The sequence below is a fragment of the Chiroxiphia lanceolata genome, chromosome 11 (assembly GCF_009829145.1).
Source record: "Chiroxiphia lanceolata isolate bChiLan1 chromosome 11, bChiLan1.pri, whole genome shotgun sequence".
In the NCBI taxonomy this organism is placed as follows: Eukaryota; Metazoa; Chordata; class Aves; order Passeriformes; family Pipridae; genus Chiroxiphia; species Chiroxiphia lanceolata.
In genome coordinates this window covers 14615035-14627500 of record NC_045647.1, presented here as the reverse complement: position 1 = coordinate 14627500, position 12466 = coordinate 14615035, and the positions used below count along the sequence as shown (strand labels likewise).

Genomic DNA, 12466 nt, shown 5'->3' with positions numbered 1-12466 from the left:
ACTTTCCTCATATCTGCAGAATACTAATTTATTTTCAACCCCCCATCAAAAGTACTGCATGTGTTTCTAACCAAACCTTTGGGATTTCTGTTCAGGCTTCTGTTGTGGCAGGATTTTCCTATTAAACCATTGGAAAGCAGAGATCTGTCTTTATAATGGGTGCCCTGTGCCTTCCATCCCGAAGATTACATCAGGAGCAGGGCTTGCTGTAAACCACAACAGGCTCCAGACACATCCAAATCCTGCAGGCTTTAAGTGCACCCTTGTATCTCAATTCTTGTGTGAGTTTAAGATAGCAGAAGCTTCCTTTACAGCAATTTTGTTACATGGGAGAACTGTGTCCCCAGAGAACAGCAGTTTATTTATTTGATGCTTAAAAAGTAAACCAGAGAGGGCACATAGCATCATCCATAAATCCCAGAGAAAGCTGGATAACCTGCTAAGCCTCTCCCATTCCTCTTCTGAACCACAAGAAGTAGAGCAGGATGTGCAAGTCATATGCTCTCTAAATAAAGGCCACACAGAGTTTTGCATACAGGAGATCTTTGCTCTGTAGATGCTCTTAAAGCTTCTTGACTTATTTATGAGGAGAAAAGAAACACAACTTGTGCATTTACATCACATACCTGCGTGTTTCCAAGAAAGGCCTGAGGGCGAGTGCTTTCATTTCAGCCAGCATATAAAGCTCATCCTTTTGTGGTTGTATTTCCCAAGGTTGGTTTTGTAAAATGAAGCTTCTTGAATGTTAAATAATGGATTATGGTAGAAATATTTTTAAAGGTCTATTTAAAATGAAACACAAAATGCAACTAGGTATGAGCAGCCTTGTTCTTTGTAGCAGACTTTAAGCTGCAATGTGAGGCCATCAAGCAGAGATAAAAATTAGGTACTGCTGTGAATCAGCCAATTCCATTATGCTGCTTCATTACCAGAGGTTAAAAAAACCCTTAGCAGGGAAATTGTGCCTCCCCAGTCATTTTTAACACACCCTGAAATATTCTGAATTCTTACAGGCAATCCACATTTGAGCTTTGAGGAATACCTGGACACATGTAGCAGTACAGAAACAAAACTGTAATTCAAATTTTTCTCTGCTTCAGGAAATGCCTTCACAGGCCATACCTGTCTCTGTACAATATTCCCTTTCATATTTACTTACACTCTTTTGCTATTCCTTCCCTTGTTCTCCTCTCAGGAATCTTCTCTCCACTGGTTCTTTCTCTTTTGTTTTACTGCAAGCGCTCTTTCAAAATGCAGTAACTGATAAAAATATCTCTTCACTGCCCTCCTTTCTCAATGCTTCTTGAGCCTAATTAGGGGTGTCATATGAAGAAAGATTCTAAGAGGAAGTGAAAAATTGTTGCATAACTGCCAAGGATGAGCTTTACAGTTAAGGGCCGTATTTCAGTTACAGGTCTATCACCACACTTTAACTCTCCCAAATGAGTAGGACAGTGCAAAAGTAAATCACTCAATCAAAACTTGGAAGAGAGAAAAAAGCTGATTCACACTTGTAGCTGGGTGAAGATAGAAGAAAAAAATTTCCACTATTGGGCACTGAAAATGTCTTTCAGAGTTGTTTAACATATTTTATAATTTCTAATATTTTGGTTAGAAAACTAAACTGAAATTTACCTCAGCCATACTAAAGCTATTTAGTGATTTGAAGGCATCCTGTTCACAAATGAAGAAAAGCTGTAAGAATGAGGTGTCTTATACTCAGTACTCATGTTAACCTGACCCAGTACCTTGTATATTGAGCAGGAAGTACAGTTGAATCCTTATGAAATAAATGAATCCACTGACTTCAATTAATGGCCCATAAACACAAGCTACAACTTGTTATTTCATTCTGCAAGCCTGCAAATAAAATCTGAATTTCAGGGGATGAGCTTTAGGAAGCCTGATGTTTTCACCCTGATTCTACCCAGTGCATATCACCATCACAGCAGGGATTGACTATTCCCTCAGGCACTTTCAGAAAACACAACTGTAGAGGACACAGGATCAAGAGAGAAAAGGCCCAAGAGAGTTTGGTCTGCATAAACTTTTTGTACAGTGCCTGGTTTAGCTGGACCTACAAATACAAATTCAGAAGTATTACCTTCTTTTCAAATCAAAGGGGAGCACTTCACATGAATAACAGTGAAGAGGAACACCTGGATCCAGAGAAGACAAAAAGATTAACAGCATCAACAATAAAAAAATATTCTTGCTATTGACCAAACAGGCAACACACCTAACATAGAATTTAAATCTTGATTCTAGAATTTCAAGTTTGATTCTAAATTGGTTCCACTTTTCCCCAATTATCTTACAGTAAATCCCATGACTGCTGTACTTGTAGTCTTCTATTAGAAGAATCTGCTTTTGGAATTAGTGCAGGAATCAGTTCAATATGAACCAGTAGAGCAACAAACCTGTTCTCCAGTGGCCTCCCTGACATTGGATATGCCCCACAATCCCAGCTCCTATGAGTAGTTAGAATGGGAGTAAGCATCCAGCTAAGATTAAGGGACTTAGGGATAAGGTTTTGTTTCATTTCAAGATGCTTTCAACAGAAGTTCTGCTATGGTTTTCCTCCTCATCAGCTTCCCAATTTGACTTTGTGAAATTTGGATTGATCAGTTGCATAATATCAGATACTGTAACAGGACAATTTCCAATGAACTGGATCAAAGACCAACACGGGATTGAGTATCCTATGCCATGTCTATGGATGGGGGGGATACCATAAAAAAGTTATATGGAAAGGCACTAAACCCAGCTACAGCTGTACTTATGACAGTGAATTTGTAGCTGCACTTCTTAGTGTGAAAGGAAATGTATCTGTTTAGCAAATTCAGACCACAAGCATGCTGACAGCAATACAGAAGCTGTTACAAGTGACAGGGGCTATTCCCAGCTGTCCCTCAAGCAGGCAGGTTGCACTTCCTTAGCAGAAAAATGCAAATTGGTCCTACCCCCAGTATGGAGTAAGGAATTTGAGTTTCTCCTCTGGAAAATATTAACCCTAAACAAAAAAACTGAATCTTCCAGTAGGCTAACAGGACTCTAGAAATAAAAGGAAACATCACAAGATTTTAGGAGGTGCTGAAACATTTGTTTTGAAGTTTTATTACAAAAATATATTTGCAAACATACAAAATTTTGGATGAAAAAAATGTTCATTCTTAAACATTTATGCAATAACTTAATAACTGCAAACATACATAGGTGCTATAAAATCCATACCATACCAAAAACGTTAATGATGCAGTATCTACATTTATTGACTTACAATTATTCCGGTTTCCAGAAATCTTTCCTGAAGCTCCCTTCCCCATGGTCTTCATATTGAAAGAACATGCAAATGGCTACAACTGGTGCATCCACAGAAGTGATTAAAACTCAGAAATTACTAAAGCACATAGTGTACATAAAAAACCTAACTAACCATATGTCCATACACTGAATAGATAAAAATAAATACACCACCAAATCAGAGATACTGCAGCTTTTCAAATTTGAAGTGAAAAGAAGATATTGCATCTTAACATTTTCGTAACATTGCCAGACAAAACTGAGGTGATACATATTGCACACATTCCTCCTGTTAAGATATGCTGTACAAAGCAACTCAAATACCTGGCAAAAAGGTGGCTGATTTGTTTAGAATACTTTTAAAAACCAACAAGTCCCAAATTAAAGTTTGCTTTCCAGAGTCTTTCAGCAATTGTATCAGTGGCTACACATGGCATAATGTGCTTCAGAAATAAAACAAAATGAAGTAATTAGAAATGCAAGCAAAAATGAGAAACATCCAGCAGAGTTTAAATGCAATACTGAGCATTTATACAGAGAATTAAACAGTTTCTATGAAATCAAGATGCATCCCTTAAATTTTTTTTTTTAAACTTTATCACTCATTCTGCAAATCTTGTGTAATCTGGAAAGATATACTGCTTCTAAAGTTATTAGCTGTTAGGCACCTTTCATATAAACTTTGCATTGTAAATAACAGCAGAGAAAGTCTAACTACAAAACTGAGAATTTTGATTTTCCTGAACAATTAACCAGCTGTAGGTTTTAAAACTGTCTTTTATTAGGTTTGAGTTTGTACTCTCATTTTTTCCCCAGAAGCGACTTAACATGAGCCACGAAACACATGCTTAGATAAGAATTAATTTGGGGAGTACAGTCTGAACTAATAATCTGTCATTCTCAGAAATAATAGGTAAAATCCCATTTAGCCAGTAGCTAAAAAAAATAACAAAACCAAAAAATCAAAATCACTTGAAAATGGTCACAATCATTTCCTGTGATGACCCCTGGTAATTTGCTACACCCTGGTTATCCCTACACGTGGAAAACATGAATCAAGCACTTCAACAAGCTGGTAATTTTAAACTTATACAAAAAGTTAAAATAATTAGGGAAAAAAAAGTTTTTAAATACACAGTCCACATTTAAAAAAATATTCAAATTTTACACTATAACTGAGCTTGTGTTTTACAATTAACTCTTCATGCAAGGAGTTTATCTGTTAAAGCCACTACCCTGGCACTTGTCAAACTTCTGCAGTGCTGGGAGACACCCAGGTTGGTTCTGTGTCTGCTGCCACTGAGGTTGGGACAGGCAGAGGTTGGAAGAGACACGTGCACGTGTCCAAGATGAACAGTTTGTCTGCTGTGATTTCAACTCTGGTTCTCTGCCAGTTCGTTCTGAAAGTTGGGGCAGGGGAGTAAACCAAGAGTCTGCTGCTACCAGGACACTACAAAACCAAAGTCAAGGAAGAATCTGCCACTGCTTGTTTCCAGCTGGCCAGGCACCCTCAAAACTTAAGGATATTCAGAGCAGTATTACTTCTGTCATCTGGAGGTGGCTGAAGAACTCAAAATACAACTCCTTCATATCATTTCTACAGATCTTTGGGTATGACTGTATTTAGCAAACAGCACCCATGAACACTATCAGCTTCCAGCATTTCTGTTCTTACAAACTTCTACCAAATCTTTCTTTGAAGAAACTGTAAGCTGCCCACGAGAAGTGAGAAGTCATCTTTGCTAAATCCAGATAAAAGCAACTCTCTATTTGGTATAGACTGTCCATTTTTGTTCAGAGGAACTGCTCATTGGTTTGTCCCTTTTAGTGAAACTTTTCCTAAAAAACCCAACAAAAAAATTCGTTTAGACCTTAGATCTGAGTCTCACTGTTTATGTGCATACACAGTATTACAACTATGGGATTTACAGAGGAAGGTTCTATCTTCCTTAACAAGGCTGAGTTTATATTGCTGAATTCAAATGCTACTATTAAATCCAATATATTTCTTGATGAATGTGCACGACATTAGCATCTTTCCCTGAATCTTGCACATTTTTCTAACAATACAGTGTGTATTTTAACTGGAAACACTGAACTCAAAGGCTGAGAAAATATTTTCAGAAGGCAGGTAGTGCTAAACAAAATATATTTTCCACTAAAAAGCTATGAAAAAAACTAAAATAGATCAAATACATAAAAATGTAAATATTTGTTGTATCTAAAACATCCCAATTTGTGAACAAGTCACAATTAAAGCTCAGTTACTAGTTTCCAATGAAATGGCCATGCACCTTGACTATGGCAATATTAACTAATCCTTAGGATATATATATCATACATATATGTTGCAAGGAGCCAAACAATATTTTTCCTCATATTTCAATAGTGCTAGAACAAAGCAGTGCATCATAACTCACTACAGATTATCTTTTTACTCAATAACCCAACACTTTTCTACTGAAAAAGCATCCTTTAAAACTACTATTGCTGGAGAAAGTTGGGACCTGGAGTCAGATTAATCACCTCTGCATGCCTTTAAGAAATAAATACAAGCCATGGGTAAACCAACACAGCAGCATAAGAAAGTATAATTAGAAATTTTCCAATTTCAAATGGGAAGGTAACCAGTTAAATTCTTAGTTAGTGAATAGGGACTTACTGTATCACATATACAAAGCAATAACGTTTTAATTAGATAAACTTCAGACTATGAAGTGTGCACTAACAATCTGGGGAGAGGGCAACAGAAGAAAAGCATGCATTTGTTTCCCATCTGCATAGTCTTCAACACTGCAGTTCCAACACAACTGAGGAATGAAAACCAACTATGATGTGGTCCATCCTTAAGCTAAAAGGGAACAAAGTATTTAAATTTTATCAAACACCGCTGAAGAGGAAGAGGGTTTTCCAGTGGTGGTCTCCTAACTAGAAATTTAAAACAAGAGAACTTCAACATGCAACTTTAAAAAAATTATACAATCACTGAAGATTTTGCATATTTCAGATTTTCCTTTTTAGAGAAAATGGCCTTACTCACTTGGATACTTGTTTAATGCAAGTAACACAAAAGCAAGTAAGATTAATGAAATATTGAAAGATGAATTTACGTGCAATAACTGCAGACTGTCAATGTATTGAGCAAATCACATTTTTAGACCTTTTGTTAAAAGATTTTGCTCCAAAGGCCTGGCTTCCAGATCTGTTCCTTCCCCACACCTGCCAGTTTAACCACAAGGCATTTTGCTCTCCTCTTCCTTAGTCCTTCAACTGGAACTAGTTTCCCACAACTGAATTCTGTCTTGGTGTGCTGTAGTGTACTGTACTGTGTATTTGCTGGTTGAAAGAGTGTTGAGTCTGTAATCCTTGAACAGTGAATACAGCTGGGAATGAGAGCCAGAGCAAACATTTGCACATTCACTTAATGCTAATGAGAGCTCAAATGCAACTTAAGTCCCCTCCCCAATAAAAAAAAAGGTTTGCTGGTGATGATCACAGTGAAAACCTAGATCACTTCTGAGAACATTACTTTCATAAGTATTTAAGGAATAGTCTTTCCTAACAGCTTCAAATTCAAGACATTGAAAACTAAATATTCTTTTACAAAAATATTAGTTTTATAGATGAGGCATAATTGTTTCTAAAATGGACACATTTTAAATAGATTCAGCTTCAATTATAGCTTAATGTTGTCTGTACTCTTGGTTAGGACTTGCAAGTAGACTTCATGGATAGTGCTGAGAAAATGGGAATCATTCTGCAGGAAAAAAAAGAAGCACATTAGAAACATTAGTTAAAAGATGCAAAAAAGCTTAATGCCTTAGTAAAAAGAAGCAAGAAAGTTTAATTTAATGCCCAAGTTGTGCATAAGGATTCCTTACAGTGGCAGCTGCCAGAGTTAAGAGAAGGGAAGTAGCTGGGCACAAGAGGCAGTGCTGTTTGAACCCCTCACGGGCTGTGAACCACAGCCCTGGTCAGACAGGTGAAGGGATCACTGAGCACACTGGATGCTCAAACAAACAAGGGTCCCTACGTCAACCTTTCACATTTCACTTCCCTCCAGAGTCCAAACCTTAGTCTTAGACACAAAGAATTTCATTCTGTGTACAGGTTCCCAAATACAGTCTGCCTGAGCATCACAAGTGATGGTACTTCTGTCTGTCAGAGCAGCCTGAATGGGACTGCAGTGTGTTCTACAAGAACACTCATGGCAAAGCATGACTGGGCAATGGATTAGTTTAACTTAGAGACAGTATTTAGAGATATTTTTTGAGTCTAATTCATTCACATGACAAGTTTACAGAACTGGTATCTAACCAACCAGCTTGAGGGTGTAATATTCTCTTTACAAGATTGAACAGCACATTTGGTATCCTGCTTGGAGTGTGGTGTGAGTACTCCCGTGCTGCAGGATATGCCTATTTTGGTCTTCATTCAGCTCTCTATAAAGACTGGAGACAAAGATTCCTGTCAGCTCTCTAAAGTCACCACTCAGACTACTGGCACTTAGCCTTGCTTGCAAGACTAGTTTAAGTCTTTAACGAGAAAAAACATACAAACCAATACAGGAAAAGGTTACATAAAATGGAACAACAGATAAATCAAGCAAACTAATGATGGGATCTGGTAGTGGCCCTTTTTGGTCCTAAAACTTGACATCTGGGAAGATATTGTTTGTTACTTTTAGACTTGCATTTTGAGTGTAAGCTCTGCACATCAGCATGGAGAGGGCAAGAGAATCCCAAATTAAGAAAGAACCCTTTGTCATTCATGGCAACTTCACCATGGCATTAGAGGTCAAAATCATCTCAATGCATGGCTGCTTCCCAACATCACAGACTTAATGCAACTGAACTTTTTAGTCCCTAGAAATAGCAGAAGTAAAACTTTGCAATTTCCATTCCAAAGAAACATACTTCAGGTAAAGATGAGGGGAGGTTCTAGGGAACTGAAAACAGGAAAGCTTTCCTTGGGGAAGCAGAAAACTTACAAAGACAGCAAAATCAACTCCCCCCATCCCCACACCAGCTTCTAATAGTGCAACTTATTCATCACTTGTCTACAAATTCATATGGATGTGAGAGGACACATCCCATGAACTCTGTTCTAATTGCTCCACATCTCAACCAAGAGGAGCAAACTGTGCCATACTATGTGCACAGTGTGGAGCAATTCCAAGACAAAAGAACATATTTTGTAATGTTTCAGAGCAGAAGGAGTTACAGGGGTATGGAATTGCTCAGTGCTGGCTTCTGTACTTGGAACTCTCCCTCAGAGATTGAGCTCTGTATAGACAGTACCTTTATTAGATGTATCAGTGCTTCTTGCAGCTGAGACCTACTGAGAACAGTAGGAGGTGTAGTTTGAACTTCTGTTGTTCCAAGTGTTAAAGGAGAAGAAGAACTGACTTTATTCTCCACTTCAGTAGCCTTTGTAGCTGATTGCTGAAACACACTGGGAGACAAGAGGACTGAAGGTGTTACTGTTGTCGTGGCTGTAACAAACTGTGGAGGTGCGACCTGTAAGAGAACAGAAAATTAATAAGCACCATTTCCAGTAAGAATGAATGATGTTGTAAAGGCTGGAGAGATGAGCATAAAGAAAATTAAATAAATTGTAGCTACAATAATTCAGTCAGATATTACAAAAGAGGTGCTGTTAATTAAGAAATTATCTGTGAAGATTAATACCAATAGTAATTCTCATTTTCAAAGCTAAGGAAGGTAGCAGCCTTGAACATGCTTGCATGCAGACTCCTTGCTACCTTCCACAATTTTAGAAATGTAACACATATAATGAAAGATGAGCTTTTCACCGAGCTAATCAAAGGAGTTGGGTAGCTGTTTTGCAGATTATTATTTTCCTTAGGGGTTCACAAAAAGGCAGTCCTGCTTCCTGCCTCCCCTGCTTCTGTGGTCTCCTATGAATATTTTACTTCAAATTCTAAATGTATCTCAAAAATATTTAAAGAGATTGCTGAGTTATAATTAAAGTGTTGGAGTACACTGAAATACTCTCATTTCAAGTACATTTTCCCTTGTGGGGAATATGGGATGGGAATATTTTGAGGACCATCATCCCATCTCATTCTTCCACAGGTCTGTCTCCATTTCATGACAGAAATCCACATACTGCCTTTACCACTTTTCCTTTTAAACAAAAATTGCAAATTTATAAGACTACTATATTTGCATGAAGTGAACATGAGTAAACATCTGCTTTGAGCAGCTCTGCCATCTCCTGATAACTGCAATCATCAGTCAGTGTCATAATCAATGTCTTGCTCAGGCCTCCAGAATGACCAACATGGTGAAAGAAAAAAGAAAATAAACAAGCCAATCTCATTCAAAAGAAAAGCAACACTAAATGTGATATATATAGATATTTAATATGTCAGTAAAAGGAGTTCCCTTGGATAACCAAAGATTTTCAGAAGAAAAAACCCTCCAAAACCATCTGAAGTTAATGTGTATTTAATAACATCAAGAGCAGCAGAACCAGAAAACTGATTTTGTTGTAGTCAAAACTGTGAAGACTCATAGCGTGGGATTTCAGCTGAAGACAATGTGTTTAAACCCACAAATATAGTTTACTACACAACATGCACACATTCCTTAAAATTCCCAAATCCATATAAAATGTTTTTAGTTCGGTTATTATTTACTAACTGGGTTATGAACAGACTGTAGATCTTATCCCATAGCAGGCCAGTAGCTAGAACAGCATTTTACTTTAAGTAGCACCATTTTTACTGCCTTCACAATCAGATCTGGGCATGCTACTAAAACTGCTTTCATGTAGTGTAAGTTTGACAAGAATGAGGCAATTTCAGAGATTTGAAAAAGGAGGGGGTGGGTAAAGGAAAAGAAGAATTAAATTACAGATGGTATCCTAAAAATAACACATAACAAAAAGGTAATTAAAATAATTCTTGAAGGCTTGACTATTACCAGTTATTTTTTAACTGCAGTCTGAAATTTGAAATTGACATTATTTTGAACTCTTACCCAAGACAGTTCTAATAATGTTAAATCTGAATTTAGATCACTAAAACTTGCTATTAGACAGTCTTGCAATAACAAATGCTTGTTATTCTTTTCTTCCTCCATCTTCCATTTCTTTCACTTTGTATCTTTTCATAAAATACAAGGTTGCCACAGGAATACTAAGTGACAGTAAGGCAAGGACTACATTTTATGCCTCTGGGGTGCTTAAGGCTGGGTTAAGGCTAATAGACCCTGCTACAATATTATGGCATTAGTACTGCTTGTTTGAAACATTAAAAAAAACCAGTTCAAATGGTGCAAACTCATTGCAAGGCTGCAAATGCAAGAATGTGTTCTCATTTCCACATTAGAACCAACAATAAGAGGCAGTCGAGAACTCCCCCTTCCTTCAGTGCAGCTTCTTTCTGCTTCATAACAGCTCTTTAAATATGGCCAGTGGGTGATGACTATTTGAGATATCAACAGTGAACCACAGCTGGGTTTTCTCTTTTCTAAGAAAACCAATAAACAATTAGCAGAGGTACTTGTTCACTTACTTGACTTGCCTTAGACAAAGTCTTCGGCTGCGGAAACACTTCTGGTTCTTTGTTTTGTTGTACAGTCTAAATTAAAAAAAAAAAGAGAAAGGAAATTGTTAATTTTATACCTTTAAATAAGGCATAGGCTCCACTTCCACAGCATCACCCCTCGCAACACTGACGAGCCTGTGACCTTCTGTCCCTTCTCAGATCAGTGGCTCTGAGCAGTTCGTTTATGATACAAGTACAGATGAATTCTTTAGGACCCACTCACCACCCACTAAAAGCACCAGTTTGAAAAACCTCTTCGTCCTCTACAGACAGGTCTGTCACTGGTAGCAGATGCTAATGATATAGAACTCATGGAACTGAATGTCTAACTTGGCAATTCAATCAATATCACACAGTGGAAGTCCTTCATTATTTTTAAAAGGCTACTATACAACAGCACGTTTCCAAGGGAAAAATACACATAGTCTAAAAACAGCCTAAAACTTCATGGATATCAGAATACCTGAAGGGGAGAGATTATCTTGCTGTTCAAGGCTGATGGCTTAGTGTGAGATTCTTTGAAGCTCTCTGGTGTTGCAAGTTGGCCAACCGAGGCAGAGATGTTCGGTGTTAAGGACGTTTTAGTGAGAGACTGCTGTTGCATTTGGTCATGCTGTGGGGTCAACCTGAGTTTCTGGAGAAGATCAACGCTTGTATGAGATGGATTTGAGACAGTTCCCGTGTTGGTTGTTGTCAAGGGTGCTATGAGCTGGCTTTGGCCAGCCATTAGGTTTTGTGGAGCGTGGTTCCCCTCAGACGGCGGCTGATTCACCAGTGGGGATATGGGCTTGGCAGCTTGCTGCATAACTTGCATTATACTGTTGCTTTGTTTTAGGCCAGGAAGCATCTGAGCAGGGGCAGCTTCCATTGTCGAGGCTGAATTAAGAACAGGGCTTAAACGAACTGAATAGCTTGAAACATTTTTTATATCAGGCTGGGAAACCGAAGCTGGAGGCATTAGCATAGGTGTTAAACAGTCCTGCTGATTGGCACTGGTTTTAACGCCTGGACTTTCTGATTTCCCTCGGGATTGTTGCATTACTGGTGACTGGTCAAAGGAAAAAGGCAAAAGCAAACTGTGCTGCTCTCTGGCAGATGCATCTGTCTGCAGCTTCTCCATTCTCTCTGCATTGGGATAGGGAGCAGTGGGCTGTTCCTTTTGTACAGAGGTTCCAAACAGTTCCTCCAAAGTCAGATGCTTCTGCCTTGACTGAAATGGCTAAAAAGAAGGGAAAAAGAAGTTTTAAGCTTAGAAATATAGACAGCACTGTGCAACTCCCAGGGTCTTTTATAAATTCAAGAAAACTACAAGAGACAACTAGGTGAAATGTATGTAAAATCAAGTGTGCCCTATTTACAGGAATTTTGAAATTAATTTAATTTACAAGGAACATCCTGGCTATGGATGCTTTTTCTTTACAGCCTTCCTGGGACAGACTGTGCACTAGCAGTAAGGAAGGAGGAAGGCTATGGACTGTGTCATGAACATGGCACCTGCCATCATCCATCAGCCAGAACTACACAAGGCATTCTGGGGGGATGTGGGGAAAAACAGACATGTTGAACAAAATCTTCACTGAATTTATG

The 12466-nt window shown here is 38.1% G+C and overlaps 1 protein-coding gene and 2 long non-coding RNA genes across 5 annotated transcripts in view; 1 reads left to right on the top strand and 2 right to left on the bottom strand.

Annotated features, from left to right (window-relative positions):
- Positions 1-1352, bottom strand: part of LOC116792248 — a 4464-nt gene extending 3112 nt beyond the window's left edge. The window contains exon 1 of the long non-coding RNA XR_004359035.1: positions 1160-1352. This is a non-coding gene — a long non-coding RNA (uncharacterized LOC116792248). The remainder of the gene's footprint in view (positions 1-1159) is intronic.
- Positions 1-12466, top strand: part of LOC116792247 — a 48186-nt gene that overhangs the window by 20067 nt on the left and 15653 nt on the right. The gene's annotated exons all lie outside the window — the stretch shown is intronic.
- DCP1A (decapping mRNA 1A) overlaps positions 3082-12466 on the bottom strand; it is a 32391-nt gene continuing 23006 nt past the window's right edge. For 2 of the 3 annotated variants that reach the window (XM_032699045.1, XM_032699048.1), the window contains exons 7-10: positions 11343-12098; positions 10847-10912; positions 8604-8822; positions 3082-7060 (exon numbers count right to left, since the gene is read on the bottom strand). In XM_032699045.1, the coding sequence (XP_032554936.1) occupies positions 6980-7060; positions 8604-8822; positions 10847-10912; positions 11343-12098 (1122 nt within the window). In that variant the 3' untranslated portion in view covers positions 3082-6979. The remainder of the gene's footprint in view (positions 7061-8603; positions 8823-10846; positions 10913-11342; positions 12099-12466) is intronic. The other variant, XM_032699046.1, reaches the window with a different exon arrangement.